Here is a 17,149-nt window from a genome sequence, read left to right on the forward strand (position 1 = left end):
GCACCTACATAATGGAATCGTGCCATCTTGATTAGAGCTAGATTCTTTACCATATAGCAGCTTCATCGCCTCAAACAAGCAATATGGATATGTACTTTATCTTGTTATTGAGCCCAAACAAATCACAACCACTAGATCGCAATCCACATGGATCTTTAGGTTCCATTCATTTCTCAGAGAAGATCTCAGCCTTGGATTTTGCTGCCACCATAATCTTTTTGCATGCAGACATTACACACGACAAAACCTAATTAATTTTACCTTCCGTCCTCTCCACTGTCGCGTTAAATGCACTCAGCAATTTCGTGGTTAAAACAATTCATGGAGTTGACATGTGGCTTGATCTCATTGATCTTTTCCTATAGAATTTCCACCTTTGATAAATTTGTTTATTACTCACTTTTTAGAAATATTTGTAATTAAAACAATAAAAAATAAAAGAATTCTTCTTGTTATAATAAGAAAATTAATCGAAGCCCTATTTGAGATTACTTTTGATAAAAATGCTTGTTAAAAAGTTTAATCCTTATTGACTATTAAAAATTACCTTTAAAGGGTAGTTAAATTAACTTTTAATTAAAAGTTAAAAAAAATAAAACTAATTTACTTTTAAAAAATTAGATTTACTTTTCACTTTCTCACTCGATCACAATCGATTGTGAAAAAAATTTAGAGCGATGATAATAAAAGTTTTAGTTCGAGTTTTTTCTATTTTGTAAAAGATGAATTATTATTATTTTATTAAATATGGAAATATTATTTATGAATGTGTTAAAAAGAATTTGCATTGTTAAGCTTTAAAAGTACAATTTGCGGATGCGCTGTTAAGGAGAAAGAGATCAATAATTTGTTAATGACAAAAATTGCAAGAGAGAGAGAGAGAAGGGTGCAATCACATCAAAGTGAGGAAAGCAAGATCACGGATTCACCAAAAAACAAAACAATACAGCCTCTCAAAAACAAAGATAAACCATGACCATATGTGCATTCACGGATGGACACATGCAAGGTCAGGAGACCATCCTTTTCCCTTTTCTTTTATTCTTTTTTTTTATTATTTTATTTTTCATTCCTATATACTTAATAAAATTAATATATATTTATTAGTATTAAATAATTAATCACATATCAATTTATTTAATAAGAAAAAACTAGAAACTAATACTAATTCTATTGCAAAATATTCATAAAATTATTATAAACTCAACGTAAGGCTCAAATCTACGGCCGTATTAATTTTGAGAGCTAAATGAAAGAGACTCGATCAATTAAAATATGTTTTAGATGATTCTATAGAAAATATAAATATCTCAAAAATATTTTTAAAAAATTTAAATTTAAATTTTTATAATTTAATAAAAATATGCATCAACTATTCTATATTAAAATATAAAATATTCAAAAGAAATGTGATTCGCTTAATGATAACATTAAACGTCTAGAATTGGCAAGTCTTATCCGATAATAATGTCTTTCTCTCATGAGTAATCTTTTTCAATACTTTCGTTTTCTATTTGCCTTTTGTAAGTTGATCCCTGTATAGCTAGCTAACGACCGATGCCATATTCACATGGTTGCCTTGCTGTAATGTTTCTTTGTGCATCCACCCAACACTATTTCTGGGACGTCCTTTCTTTTTATACATTTATACTTTTCAATTATCAATTTTCAGAATACACAGAATGGACCCTCTACCAATTATTGCTTTATTATCATTTTGGATTTCTACTTCAGTTTCCACTCTCAAATGTCGGCATCTTGCAATTTTTCTCATCGCTGCATAGGTTTATAAGTAACAGATGTGTTTTGTCTTAACAACATGTGTAATTTTAAATTTGATCACTTCTATATGAATCAAAAAGATATTAACTAATTATAATTAGTACCCCATGCATGTTAGAAAAAGAACTAACGATTAAAACCCCTATATTGACAAAAGACATTGCATAGCATAGGTAGCCCTAAACACAAGCTTAAAGATAGCAAAAACTCATTTCTATTTGCCTATGATCAATGTCCAGTCATTTTAATAAAGCCATTAGAAATGATAGGGCCCCCTTTTCATGTGACCTATATTTCAAAAGCAATCAACTTTTGTGACCCTTTAGACCACTAAATCCAGTACCTTTCTCCAAGACTTCAAAACTAATTGGTGCCGTAGCCTCTCTATTGAAGATGTAGTGGCCCCAAATTTGCAGCCATTTTTACTCATGAAAATAGATAAGCATTGAATAATAATAATAAGTCAGAAGGAAAAAGACACAAAGGCCTCCATATTGTGATACAGCTTTTATATATAACCTTACAATCTTTGATCCTTTCTTATGGCATTAGCTAGCTAGTCTCATCTGATTATATTATCCCCAAATGTATGGGAATTTCTTGATAAATTCTCAGTTATGCCAATAAATAAATGAAGAAGGAAACAGAAAAATGTACGTAGCTAGATTCTATAGGTAATTTAAGGATTTTTTATTTTTTTTAGTTAGACTTGTTTTAGAAAAAAAAATTAATTGGTAAAGTGATCTAAATTGATAATAGCCAAATGCTTCCTACAACTTTTAAGGAGAAGTATAAGAAATTACATTCTCATTACACCCTTTTGTATTTTGTATCATGTAATATCCTTTTTTTAATTTAGGGTTCATCCTTTCCATCACTTCATATTTGGTAGTAGACCAGTCTAATACCGTTCTTAATTAATACGGTATCTCTCTGACTATCATTATTCTATATATATATATAAAAAAAAAAAACTAAACATGTATGAAAATTAATAATTTTTACAATAAATTTATAATATGATTAGAACTGGTAAACCACTTGAGAAATGATTTTATTACTGAAAAACTATGTCAGGTTTATAATCATAATAGCAAACCAACAATTTTAGTTAGTAGATACCATATTGCAACAACCTGAAAATTGCAGAAATTCTAATATTATTTTTCCTTTTGTGTACTTTCTCTTCTTTTCTTTTTTTTTTCAAAATTCTTTTTTTCTCATACCTCTGTCATGTTTCATGAATTATTAATTTATTATTTTTTTAAAAGTATTTTAGCCGAGGAAGATATAATGATAAACTAACAGAGTTTCTGAAACAAAACGAAAAAAAAAAAATAATTACTGAAATTTTCAAAAAAAATAAAACTAATAATCGAGTATTAGAATGTGGAGTGTACCATTGTCAATTTCAAAATCCTAAAAGAAGAAAAATAATTAAAAAATGCACACCATAATATTGGAATCCAAAGTGCTGAAAGTGATTTTTAATTTCTATTCCAGTTTTATCTCTTTGGTTGGTAAATCTTGTATTGGTAAATCTTGTCCATGCATAATTCTTCTTCTTTTTCTCTTTTCCTAAAAAAAAAAAAAATTAGGGTTTTATTGAGGAAGAGAGAGAATTATACAAGCTGAGCAGATAACTTGGGCTCGGATCTGCTGCTTGTGGTGTAATGATGCCCTGTTCATATGCTCAACCTAATTGTATAAGCACACACTAATCACAAGAAATCTATTTATTTTATGTAATACTTCTATTTCTATTTAATTAAAGGAAATCATTCACATTGACATCAATAATTTCTCAATCTAAGATAAGAAAATAAAATAAAATATATTCCTTGCCCACGTATATATGTTATTCTTCCATATGGATATTAACTTTAATTAATAAATGTTAGACATGTTTTTATCATCCAAATTAATTGTTCCTCCTCTATCAAATTATAATACGATGGAACCGACAAATATTAAATTATATTTTTTTTTATAATATAATAATATTTTTATTGATATAAAATGAGAAAGAAGTTGCCAAAATACAAACGCATATAGAGTTTTCTATCTCCCAATTGCAAGAAAATAACAGTTGAACTAACAATTCAAAATTAAATTTAGGTACTTGATAAATTATCAAACAATACTAAATCACTTAAAAGCTTAATAAATTTTCTGAGCGATCTAGTTATTTTTTTTTTTAATTCTTTTCTTTGCCAGACTGTCAGCAATTGAGTTTGCTTCTTTGAAGATGTGTGATACTGATATAAGAGGCTAAACAAACATTAGCTTCTTAATTTGATGCATATATATGATTTCAAGCTCTCCAAGAGGCGATCCAATTAACAACTACATCCGAATCCGATTCAATGCATACATATTTATCAATTAAGAAATCTGATTTGCTAGTTAACTCCGCAGCTTTAGGGATTGCAAGTAATTTAGTCTTGTTTGAGTCTTTAAACTCCAACCGAACATGAGAAAAGAGCAAGGAGAATTTCATCTGAATTTCTTAGCAATGCCTTCTGTAACACCCCCATCACATGCTAACCAATAAACATTAGCCAGGAAGCATACAAGCGTCATAGAATATATACTACAGGTAGATAGGTCAATATGTAGGTTGTTAAGAATCCAGACACAAGGTTATTAACATATAAACATATGATTATACTTAAACATCATTTAACAAGTATTACAAACATCTTCTTATGCCTTATAAGGCATACTTCCATATATATCACATAACTGCATACAAAAATGCATCAGGAGGAGACTTCACAAAACTACAAAATTATAGAGGACTCTTTAAACTTTCCATAGACACCAATTAAGCTTAATTTGGACTTATATAACCCATGTTATGCCTAAAATACAGAACATCAAGGTTGCTGGAATTTTGACAGTTTTCTATCTTAACATACTTAAACTTAAATCAAGCTTAATCTTTATGCAATCATTCAATACTCTACTAATTCATGATAATCAGCCCTTTAATTAATCAATGAGAGCATCAAATGAAGTTTTTCCAATTTGTAATCAAGAACCCTAATGACAAATTAATAACACTCAAGTAACAACTTACCAATTTCAGCTTTTGGGTTGCTAATATGCTTAAATCCTTTAGCTTTAGCTTGGCTCCTTCAATAGTTGGCAAAATCCTATCTTAATCTTAAGTTTTTCTAGGTATTCCACTCCTCTCTCTTATTCCAAATTTTGTGTTTTTGGCCATGTACGAATTTTAGAGAAATGAAGAGGTAAAATGAGCTTACTCATGGTTCCAATTTCCAATATTCCTCTCTTAATGCCACCACCTACTAAACTATTTTTATCATCCTAAATTAATTCTTACTAACCATGTATAGGTACTAACTTTTAATTGTATCTTTTAAGTCCAATCTATTTACCCAACCTTCAACTATTGGTTCAATTAAGTCTTAAGGTTTAATACACATAACCCAAGTACTTAATCAACTTATCTAAATTAATAATCTAATATCATGATTCTTATTCTCTACTTATAATTAATATATATATGTTCTCATAAAATAAAAATATCATTGATATACCATCATATGCCCAATGATTAAATGTAAATGCACATAACATGGATGATGAGAAAATGCAGGCGTTACAACTCTCCCTTCCTTAAGAAATTTCGTCCCCGAAATTTTAACAACTCACCAACATTACAATGGAATAAATGCGGATACTTCTGTCTCATATGCTCTTCCACTTCCCAAGTTGCTTCTCTTGGTGAATGATGACTCTACTTAATTTTGACCATAGGAATGTCTTTCTTTCTCAATTTCTTAACCCTTCGATCAAGAATTTCTATCGGCTCTTCCACATATGTCAACTTTTCTGTGATTTCTATCTCTGGCTCTGGAATGATATGACTAGGATCTGATCTATATCGCCTCAACATAGAAACGTGAAAAACATCATGAATAGAAGACAACTCTGTAGGTAATGCTAACCTATAAGCCAATGGTCCAACTCTTTCAATAATTTCATAAGGTCCTACATACCTCGGACTCAATTTCCCTTGTTTACCAAACCTTAATATTCCTTTCCATGGTGATACCCGCAAGAAAACTTTATCACCCACAATATATTTCATTTCCCTTCGATGCAAATCAAAGCATAACTCTTTTATGCATCTGTGCTACTTTCAAGTTCTTTTTAACTATCTCTATTTTATCCACTGTTTCTTGTACCAATTCGGACCTTCAAGTCGTCTTAAACCTTCAACATCCCAAAGACATCTTGGACTTCTACATTTCCTCCCATACAAAGCTTCATAAGGAGCCATACCGATACTAGAATGAAAACTGTTATACGCGAAATTCCATCCGTGGTATGTAATCATCCCGGTTACCCTTGAACTCAAGTGTGCAAGCCCTCATCATATCTTCTAATGTCCGAATAGTTCTTTCCGATTGCCCATCTGTTTGAGGATGAAAATGCATCTTGAAATGAAGCTTAGTACCATATGCTTTCTGCAAACTCTCCCGGAAACGAAGTAAATCCGGGATCCTTATCTAATACAATAGATATAGGCACACCATGCAATCTAACAATCTCGGAAATATACAATTCAGCAAGTTTATCGAGTGAATCATTTTGCTTCACAGGGTAAGAAATGAGCACATTTAGTAAGTCGATCAACAATTACCCAAATAGCATCATGCTTGTTAAATGTACGCTGGCAATCCCATAACAAAATCCATAGTAATCTTATCCCACTTCCACAGGGTATAGATAAAGAATGAAGTTTACCTGCAGGGTGCCTCGGTGCTCTCCTTTCACTTGGCCGACATGTCAAACACTTACTCACAAATTCGCCACATCCTTCTTCACTGTCACCACCAATAATAAGACTTCAAATTTTTGTACATTTTGGTACTTCCAGGATGCATTGCATAAGGTGCATAGTGCGCTTCATGCATGATTTCCTTTCTCAAATTTCCTACATCAGGTACACATACACGATTTCTATTCAATAACACACCATCATCTTTCAACACAAATTGTGTATTCTTTCCTTCTTGTACTCTACCCTTCATCCTTTGCAAATAAGAATCTTCACACCGTGCATCTTTAATTTTATCTCCAATCAAAGGCTTTACTTGTAATGTGGCTAACAGGATCATCGTCATAAAGATAAAACTTCACATCCATAGCTCTAAGTGCAACTAAATATTCTACATTGTAACAAATCATACTTGAAAAATTTTCCAACGACTTACTACTTAAAGCATCGAAGAACAACATTTGCTTTCCAGGATGATAATCAATAGTGCAATCATAATCCTTCGGAAGCTCAATCCATCTTCGTTGTCTCGGATTCAACTCTTTCCTGCGTAGGGATATATTTCAAACTCTTATGATCGGTAAATATCCGAAATGTCTCCCCGTATAAATAATGTCGCCATATCTTTAATGCATGTACAATACCGCTAATTCAAGATCATGTGTAGGATAATTCAGCTCATGAGGTCGCGAATTGTCTTGAAGCATAAGCTATAACCTTCCCATGCTGCATTAAGACACATCCAAGTCCTTGCCTAGAAGCATCGATATACAACATAACCTCCATTTCGGATGGCAATGCGAGTATCAATGTAGTAGTAAGCCTTTTCTTCAACTCTTGAAAATTTTGATCACATAACTCAATCGGAATGGCACATTCTTCTTTAACAAAGTCATTAGAGGCTTAGCAATAACTGAAAAATCTTTTACAAATCTTCTATAATAGCCGGTTTAACCCAAGAAAACTTGAACTTGAAACATTTCTAGAAGCGGTTCCCATTCAATAATTGCTTTAATCTTTGATGAATCTGGTTGCACTCCATGTTTAGAAATAATATGCCCTAAGAATGCAATTTCCTCTATCCAAAACTCGCATTTGTTGAATTTTGCATACAACTGTTTTTCCCTCAAAATCTGTAAAACAATTCTCAAGTGTTGTTCATGCTCTTCTAGGCTTCTAGAGTAAATCAGAATATCATCAATGAACACAATAACAAAGTGATCTAAATATGGCTGGAAAGTCTTGTTCATCAGTGACATAAAAACAGCAGGAGCATTTGTTAAACCAAATGGCATCACAATAAATTCATAGTGCCCATACCTTGTTCTGAATGCTGTCTTGGCAATAGATTTCTCTTCAACCCGGAGTTGCCAATAACCCGATCTTAAATCAATTTTAGAGAACACAGTTGCACCTTTTAACCGATCAAGCAAATCATCAATTCTCGGCAATGGATATTTATTCTTCAACGTAATCCTATTCAATTGCCTATAATCAATACATAATTGCATACTACCATCCTTTTTCTTCACAAATGTAATCGGTGCTCCCCAAGGTGAAGTACTTGGCCCGATGAAACCTTTATCAAGTAACTCTTCTAATTGCTTCTTTAATTCTTTCAATTCTAATGGAGCCATTCTGTATGGTGCAATGGAAATAGGTGCGATACCGGGGATGATGTCAATTTCAAAATCAACCTCTCGATTTGGTGGCAAACCAGTGCAAATCATCTAAGAATATGTTAGGAAATTCTCCGACCACTGGAATGTCTAATACCCCTGGTGACCTTAGTAGTATCTATAAAACTAATTAGATATGCTTCACATCCATTTTAATTAATCGACAACACTTTGAAATCAAACAATTAGGAATTGTCTTCCTTTCACCCACCATTACTATTTTCATTTCTCCTTGTATTTCCATAGCCACTTCCTTCGTTTTACAATCAACAATAGCATGATTTCTTGACAACCAATCCATCCCCAAAATAACATCAAACTCTCTAAGATTAATAACAACCAAATCTCGCATGTAGTTTGACACTATCTACTACTACAGGACATGATCTCACTATCGTATTTCTGTGATAATACCCCCAGAAGGCATAGATACATATATATCATAACCTAATGCCTCTATATTAGCATGAACATGCGATGCAAAATCATGTGATATGAATGAACATGTGGATCCAGGATCAATAAGAACATGTGCATCGGAATCATGAATAGAAAGTATACCAAGAACAATTTCGGTGCTACAAATGCTTCATTTCTAGTAGTAGCAAATACTCTAGCTTGTGCTTGTGGTTGACCAATTTGTTCCGATGGTGTTGCTTTGAAATAGTTAAACCTCCTCCGCCACCTCTTCCTCCTCTCACTGAACCAACTGGAATATTTTCACCAACACTACTCTGACCCACTGTATAAGATTCTCCAGCATTATTTCTTCTCATAGGACAATTTCTAGAATAATGTCCTGGCGTACTACAAGTAAAACATACTACTAGTCTAGGTCCCCAACATTCTCCAGTATGTCTCCTGTTGCACGTAGGACAAACAGGAGCAAACCCTCTACTGGCTGAAACTTGTCCTCCCTCAAGTCTGGATGAATTGTATCCACCTCTACTATAAGGTACTGTGGAGGATCTACTAGACTGACCACCAAACCTTCGTCCACGATAACTACTCCGCTGTGAATTAGAGCCTCTAAATGAAGAAATACTAATATGTCTTGGAGGATTACTATAAGCACCAATGATCTTCTTTTTTTTAGCTTCCATAGTATTCCTTTCAAATGATGTTTCTTCAGCTCTCAAAGCAGCTTCAATTGAGGCATTGTAATTATGAGGTTTCACTGCCATTTTCTCACGAATGTCAAGCCTCAAACCCATCTCAAATTTCTTCCTTTTCAGTTCTTGATTGGCTATTTCTTCCCGTGCATACTTACATAATCTCACAAATTGAACTTCAGACTCTGCAACGACATATCATTCTGTTTCAACCGAAGAAATTCAAGCTTCTTTCTATCTCTATAAATTTCGGAGTATACTTCTCGTGAAATTCTCTCAAGAAATCATTCCAAGTCAAAGTGATTGGTCGATCTTTGCTTCTTAAAACTGTTTCCCACCAATCAAGTGCATCTTTTCTATTAAAGATCACGTATATAGAAGCCTTTGTTCGGATGTGCAATTAAATCTATCCAACACCCTTCAGATTTCGTAACCATTCCTCGGCCTCGGCAGGGATCGGGTAGTACCTTGAAAAAATTAGCACCTTGTTTCCTAACTCTTTCATAATTCTTATCTATCATGACTTTTTGTTGTTGAGTCCGGTAGGTGCTTGTTGTTGAGTCCGAGGCATTGCTTGTGTTTGTTGCCGTTGCATCGGAAAATCCATAAACTGTTCCATAACATTTTGTACATTCGATTGTGCAAGCATTTTCGAATGTAGCTCATGCTCATCATGTTGATCATGTTCGGATGCATTTTCATGACCATGCATGACTCTAATGACTTATCCGGGCCGATTCGCGTGTTCTCCTTGTCTCTCCATCTATATATATGAAATGCAAATATTCAGTCAAGTTCAAAGAACATATATCATATGCTTAATGATGTGCAACATGAATCTACTCCCAATGAATCTAATCCCTGCTCGATACCACTAAAATGTAACACCCCCATCACATGCTAACCAATAAACATTAGCCGGAAGCATACAAGCGTCGTAGAATATATACTACAGTAGATAGGTCAATATGTAGGTTGTTAAGAATCCGGACACAAGGTTATTAACATATAAACATATGATTATACTTAAACATCATTTAACAAGTATTACAAACATCTTCTTATGCCTTATAAGGCATACTTCCATATATATCACATAACTGCATACAAAAATGCATCAGGAGGAGACTTCACAAAACTACAAAATTATAGAGGACTCTTTAAACTTTCCATAGACACCAATTAAGCTTAATTTGGACTTATATAACTCATGTTATGCCTAAAATACAGAACATCAAGGTTGCTGGAATTTTGACAGTTTTCTATCTTAACATACTTAAACTTAAATCAAGCTTAATCTTTATGCAATCATTCAATACTCTACTAATTCATGATAATCAGACCTTTAATTAATCAATGAGAGCATCAAATGAAGTTTTTCCAATTTGTAATCAAGAACCCTAATGACAAATTAATAACACTCAAGTAACAACTTACCAATTTCAGCTTTTGGGTTGCTAATATGCTTAAATCCTTTAGCTTTAGCTTGGCTCCTTCAATAGTTGGCAAAATCCTATCTTAATCTTAAGTTTTTCTAGGTATTCCACTCCTCTCTCTTATTCCAAATTTTGTGTTTTTGGCCATGTACGAATTTTAGAGAAATGAAGAGGTAAAATAAGCTTACTCATGGTTCCAATTTCCAATATTCCTCTCTTAATGCCACCACCTACTAAACTATTTTTATCATCCTAAATTAATTCTTACTAACCATGTATAGGTACTAACTTTTAATTGTATCTTTTAAGTCCAATCTATTTACCCAACCTTCAACTATTGGTTCAATTAAGTCTTAAGGCTTAATACACATAACTCAAGTACTTAATCAACTTATCTAAATTAATAATCTAATATCATGCTTCTTATTCTCTACTTATAATTAATATATATATGTTCTCATAAAATAAAAATATCATTGATATACCATCATATGCCCAATGATTAAATGTAAATGCACATAACATGGATGATGAGAAAATGCAGGCGTTACACCTTCTACGCTAGCAGCCCCTGGCTTACCCAAAGTAGACCTGTTAACGTTCCATTTGAAAGAAGAAGAAGGAAGTGACAACCAAAGGTATTAAGTCTAACTAATCTCGTAATCTCCCAATATTTAGCAATTAGAATATGAGAGGATGTGATTTATAGAATAAAGAAAAGATGGGACTGTCACTTTAATCCAAAAGGAAAACCTAATCAATATTATATCACGAATTTATCTCCAATCAACATATTTAATTATTGATTCTACATGATATGACAAAAATAATGTTTTGTATTTTTCTTAATAAAAATGAATTCTATTTTATTATTTCTTAAAAAATTATTTAAATATACATCTATTGTCGAACTGAGTTTATAAATAAATATATAGCATTTAAAAGCACTAGAATATGCAGTGAATCTCTTTTTTCTGTTTTCCAATTTTCAGTTACCTTATATATGATGCTAAACAATAAGAGAACACAATCATCATCCTGGCACCATTTCATTCTTTATAAAATCTGACCATGGCTAATAATTAAAGGATGAAAGCTGAGGATAAGTTGCCCAAGAAATCAGGTCAGAATTAAGCAAGGCATATTCCTTAAACATTTGTAAACCCAAGAGTACATATCCAAAATGACCTTCTAGCTAGCCAGTTCAACCCTTCTATGTCTTTCACCAATCCCATTAATTACCTAGAACCCTACGATTTCTTAAATCATTTAGTCTAATGGTAATTAAAAAGTAGTTAACGATTTCCATAATATTGCTAATAATTCTACTGTAATATAAACATTTGGCCACTAAATTATTAATCTAATAGTAACTAATAACCTATACGACAGTTGAGTAAAAGATGAAGAGACAGTAATAGTAATAGCATTAGGAATAATTTTATAAGATATTATTAATGGAAAATGGAGTGATGTATTTGTAAGGTAGTTGCCAACTAGCAAAATTTGGCAGTTGCCTTTGAAGAGCCTCAATAGCTCTTTGCATGTTCACGTGGTGTGCTCTAGGGTTTTTTTGTTTTCTTCTTCTCCTCGCCATTTCTATATAATACTTCACTACTCTACACAAAAAACTACTCTAATTGTTTTCCTTTTATTTCCCATCTTCTCTTCTTTCCAAGAAATGAAGATGGAGTCCACCAAGATTTTAGCTCTTCTCTTCATTTGCATGTTCTTCACTTCCTCAGCAGCCACCGCAGTTAACCCTGACTGCGGCGCTTGCGGCCATCACAAGCCACCAAAGCACGGAGGACACAAAGGGGGTGGTGGTGGTCTTTTGCCACCAATTGTTAAGCCTCCAATTAACTTGCCACCAGTAATTCCTCCAGTGGTTAAGCCTCCAATTAACTTGCCACCAGTAATTCCTCCAGTGGTTAAGCCTCCAATTAACTTGCCACCAGTTATTCCTCCAGTGGTCAAGCCTCCAATCAACTTGCCACCAGTTATTCCTCCTGTTGTTAAGCCTCCAATCAACTTGCCACCAGTTATTCCTCCCGTTATTAAACCACCAATCAATCTTCCTCCAGTTACAGTTCCTCCAGTTATTACTAACCCACCGAAGGGAAGTGGTGGAAAGCCATGCCCACCGCCACCAGCAAAGGCTGCTACTTGCCCAATCGATACATTGAAATTAGGCGCTTGTGTTGATCTTCTTGGCGGGTTAGTGCACATTGGTCTTGGTGACCCAGTTGTCAATCAATGTTGTCCAGTTCTTCAAGGACTTGTTGAGCTTGAAGCTGCAGTTTGTCTCTGCACCACTCTCAAACTCAAGCTTCTAAACCTTAACATCTATGTTCCACTTGCTCTTCAACTCCTTGTTACTTGTGGCAAGACTCCTCCTCCTGGTTACACCTGCACTCTCTAGATCCAAGTTAAGTACATTACTACTTTTTTCTTTTTATTTGGGCTCAATATTTGTTCAGTTTTGGAGACAACAATAATACTATAGGGTTTAAGAACATTGCTGAAGTATTCTACCACTTCACCTAACTCACAAACCCTAACTAGTAACTTTGCTTAAGTTCTTCATATAGGACTGCAGGTTCTAATTTTCCAATGAGCTCAGTAGTCTTATTGCACAATTTCACATGCATGTGTTTCCTTATTTCACGTTTGTCTTCTTCATAAAATTCTTTTGCTTCTTTAAAGAAATGTAGCAAAAGAAAAAGAATTTACAGGAGAAATATAAAGTGGAATGGCAAAAGACTCACATGTCTATTTTAGATGATTCATTTCTGGCAGTTCGGCCAGGATTTTGGAAGTTCTTCTTTTCCTAGCATTGGGACCAAACAACAAGTATTTGTCACTTAAAAAAGAAAACATATCCCTGCAAACTAGTCTGGATAAGTTGATACATATAATTTCAGGTGAAGACATGCCTTGAATTTATATTCAAGTCACATGATTTCTTAAAAAAAAAACATGTATGAAAAGAAAGGCAGCCTAATCCTAAAATTCTTGTTAAACTATGCACTAAATGATATTTTTGACTTGAGCTATTTAAAAATTAATAAAGTAAACATATAGACCATTTAGAGTAATTTCTTAAAGGCTTTGCTTGCTGCTACATATATATATATATATATATATATATATGTTTGGGTGATGTATATATATATATTTGATGGTGTATGTACATGCAGGTTGCCAGAAGAATCACAGACACTCACATGCATCTTGAAATCGACATGAGAGGATGTCGACCCTTAATTTCTCTCTCCATCTCTCTCTTCTCTTTGTTTTAATTTCTTGATTGGCAATGATGATGTTTGGATTACATTGTACACCATTTAATTTGTATTATTATTATTATGATTATGATTATGATTAAGATTGTTGTATGTGTGGTTTGTCTTAGACAAGGGAGCAATGAAGAGATTTTCTCTTATCATTTCAGATCTTATCTTTTAGATATCCAATCTGTTAATCCGCTTTATTTTCTATAATTATTATTAACTTTTCTTTCTTTTTAATAAACTACTTATGAATAACATAAAATGTAAAAATGAAATTAAATACCATCATTTTATTGAACGAATCTTTTAATAACAATAATGGATCAAAATTATATATAATAATTTTTCAGATAAAAGACTCAAGAATTTATTTGGAAAAGCTAAATAAAAGGTTATGACTGTTAAAAATACAAAAAAAAATTGTAAGAAAAAAGAAGAAGTTAAAATTAAAAATAAATGAATACAACTACAAACGAGTTTGTCTTTAAGAAAACAATAGAACGCTCTAGCCCCTCTTATATGTATGTGAAAAGGTGCATTAAATCTCCTCTTTTTTCTTTATCATATCCAAATATTATCTCCACAACTAACTTGCTTTTGGCATAATTCAAAAGCGTAATTATTTAATTACCAAAGAAAGTATGAAAAGAAAGAAACCCTTAATTTAGGGGGTCTACAAAAGATTGAGCACTTTTCTTCAACTTTGGCCGATAATTAAGGACAACCTCCTTTAAGCTTTAAAGTTGAAATGGGTCACCTTCCTGAGCTAAATCAATCAAACATTCCTTTCCATTTTTTCAGGGTACAATTCACAATATGGGGGAGAGAGAGAGAGAGAGGAGATGCTGGTTTTAGAATTTCAGTGGGCTATTATTATATCTTATTTCTGAAACACTACATTGCATCAGCAGCAAGAATGAAAAGGACACTGATAAAACTGGACATATTTCCTTTTGCCAGGTGAGTAATTCTGTGGGCAGATATTAGGGGGACACAATTTTGTAACAGTTTTTCTTTTACCATGAAGCTGTACTAACAAAATAATTTAAGAGAGATATTATTCACTTCCAAAAATTACCAATGAATGGTTGAGATTGGATCTTGCATATATGCATTTCTTTTCCTGTCACTCTCTCATTGTGCAAACCTTATCACACAAGTGCCAACTTCAAAAGAATTTAACAATGGCCTGAATAACATGTGCAATTATTGGCTAATCTTTACTTATAACCCTACTTTTTAACAATTGGTGTTTTCCTGTTTGTTTGGCAATTTGGCCTCTTTCTTTAATTCAACTGGTGACAAGAAATTTCCAACTGACTACATATATCTCTAAAAGACACTCACTCAACTACACTTTGTAATGATTTCATAAGTGTTGCAGTTTCTAAATTTATTAATTATAGATATATATTTATTAATTTTAAATAATAAAATTATATATTAATTATTTATTTTATTATTTTGATATATAAAGCTAGTAAATTATTACTGATAAAGATAATTTTTATTAATTATGTCTTGTATCAGGTTTTTTAAGTTAGTATTGTGGATATTTATTAGACTATATCACACACACTGTCCCATCCCTCGTTCGTATACAGATTTGGGTATGCTTTTTGTATTTGCCTTTTTTATTTCTTTCTCTTTTCGGTCAATTATAAATAAATAAACGTATATATATAAATTAGGCACAATGCATAATTAAATATTTAAATTTTAATTATTTTAATATTTTAATTTTCAATTTAATCTAACAAATATCTAAATTATATTTTTATAACTTATGAAATACTTTTAATTTTCAATTTAATCTGACACATGAACTTTATTTTATAATAATTTTTAAATACATATACATAATACACATGGACGTGTTGAACGAAATCATGCGTTAAAAAGTGTTTAAATAGCACAAAAAATATAAGTTGAGGCGTCTATCAAGTTATATTGAAGATTAAAATGTTAAAACGATCCAATGGTCCAGATTTGGGTATCTAAATATTTAGACTATAAATTATTTCTAACTCTCATACACTAATATTAAGATTACTTTTATAATTGTTAGATGTCCGTTAATCTAACAATTAGTCTTCAACCAAGAATTATTTATTTAAAAATTTTACTTAATTTATTAAAATTAACTCATCTATAATAATTTAAAATTTTTAATTATATAAAATTTTAAATTAACTTTTACCATTTAAATTTTATATTTATAAATAAATTCCAAGCAGATACAAAACTTAAAACACAATTCTAATACCCGATTTGACGGTTAAGTTCTTCGTCCTGGCAAATTCCCCTCCATTATCTGTGCTGTTGAAGTCCCGGAATTTGCAATATCTAACTCATATATATTATTCATCTTAAAATCATGTTGCAAGGCTAATGGGAACCACTTTGGGAACAATAGAACCCCACTTCACAAGATTTTTTTTTTCTCCCAATAACTCTGAGACTTCCGTGATCAGGGTGAAAATATAATAAGTGCTTCTCTTCATACACAGAAAACCTTCGTCACCCAGTCTTTATCTTGACGCCCTGGCTCCTGTATCTCCATGTATGAGCAGTACCCTTATAGCCATGATTGAACATTTCTATAGGGACCACTTCTGTGCTATATTTGTCACATGAACTTAGTTTGTCTTTTCCTCCCACTAACACAATCTTGTCTATTTGATAAAACCTCCTTTAATTTAGCTTTGACATATCAGGAGATTCCATGGCCATGTCCAATATTGTTCTTTTAGTAAAACATGTTACATATGATCTCCTGTTAGTCTGTTGACAAGAAGGAAGGAAGCCTTTTGAAGAAAGCATTACCATAGATAGAGTTTAACTCATATGGAGTTGCATATGTGTGGTTCAGTAAAAGGTGCAATTTTTATTTTTCGTTGGGAGTATTAGCTATTTTAGTAGAAACTTTGCTAATAATCTGAGAAGGTAAGATGCAACCATCTGTTGCTTTACTAAAGAAAATGTAAAATGTTAGCATATTTAAGTAATTGGACATAAACTGACATTCACTCAT

The 17,149-nt window shown here is 32.3% G+C and overlaps 1 protein-coding gene across 1 annotated transcript; it reads left to right on the forward strand.

The window, feature by feature from the left end:
• Positions 1–12,402: 12,402 nt before the first annotated feature.
• Positions 12,403–14,275, forward strand: LOC8272217 (36.4 kDa proline-rich protein). The gene is made up of 2 exons (XM_015727083.2): positions 12,403–13,251; positions 14,023–14,275. The coding sequence occupies exon 1, from the start codon at positions 12,504–12,506 to the stop codon at positions 13,242–13,244; it is 741 nt and encodes a 246-aa protein (XP_015582569.1). The 5' UTR covers positions 12,403–12,503; the 3' UTR covers positions 13,245–13,251; positions 14,023–14,275.
• The last annotated feature ends 2,874 nt before the right edge of the window (positions 14,276–17,149 follow it).

Source organism: Ricinus communis, chromosome 3, assembly GCF_019578655.1.
Source record: "Ricinus communis isolate WT05 ecotype wild-type chromosome 3, ASM1957865v1, whole genome shotgun sequence".
Taxonomy (NCBI): Eukaryota; Viridiplantae; Streptophyta; class Magnoliopsida; order Malpighiales; family Euphorbiaceae; genus Ricinus; species Ricinus communis.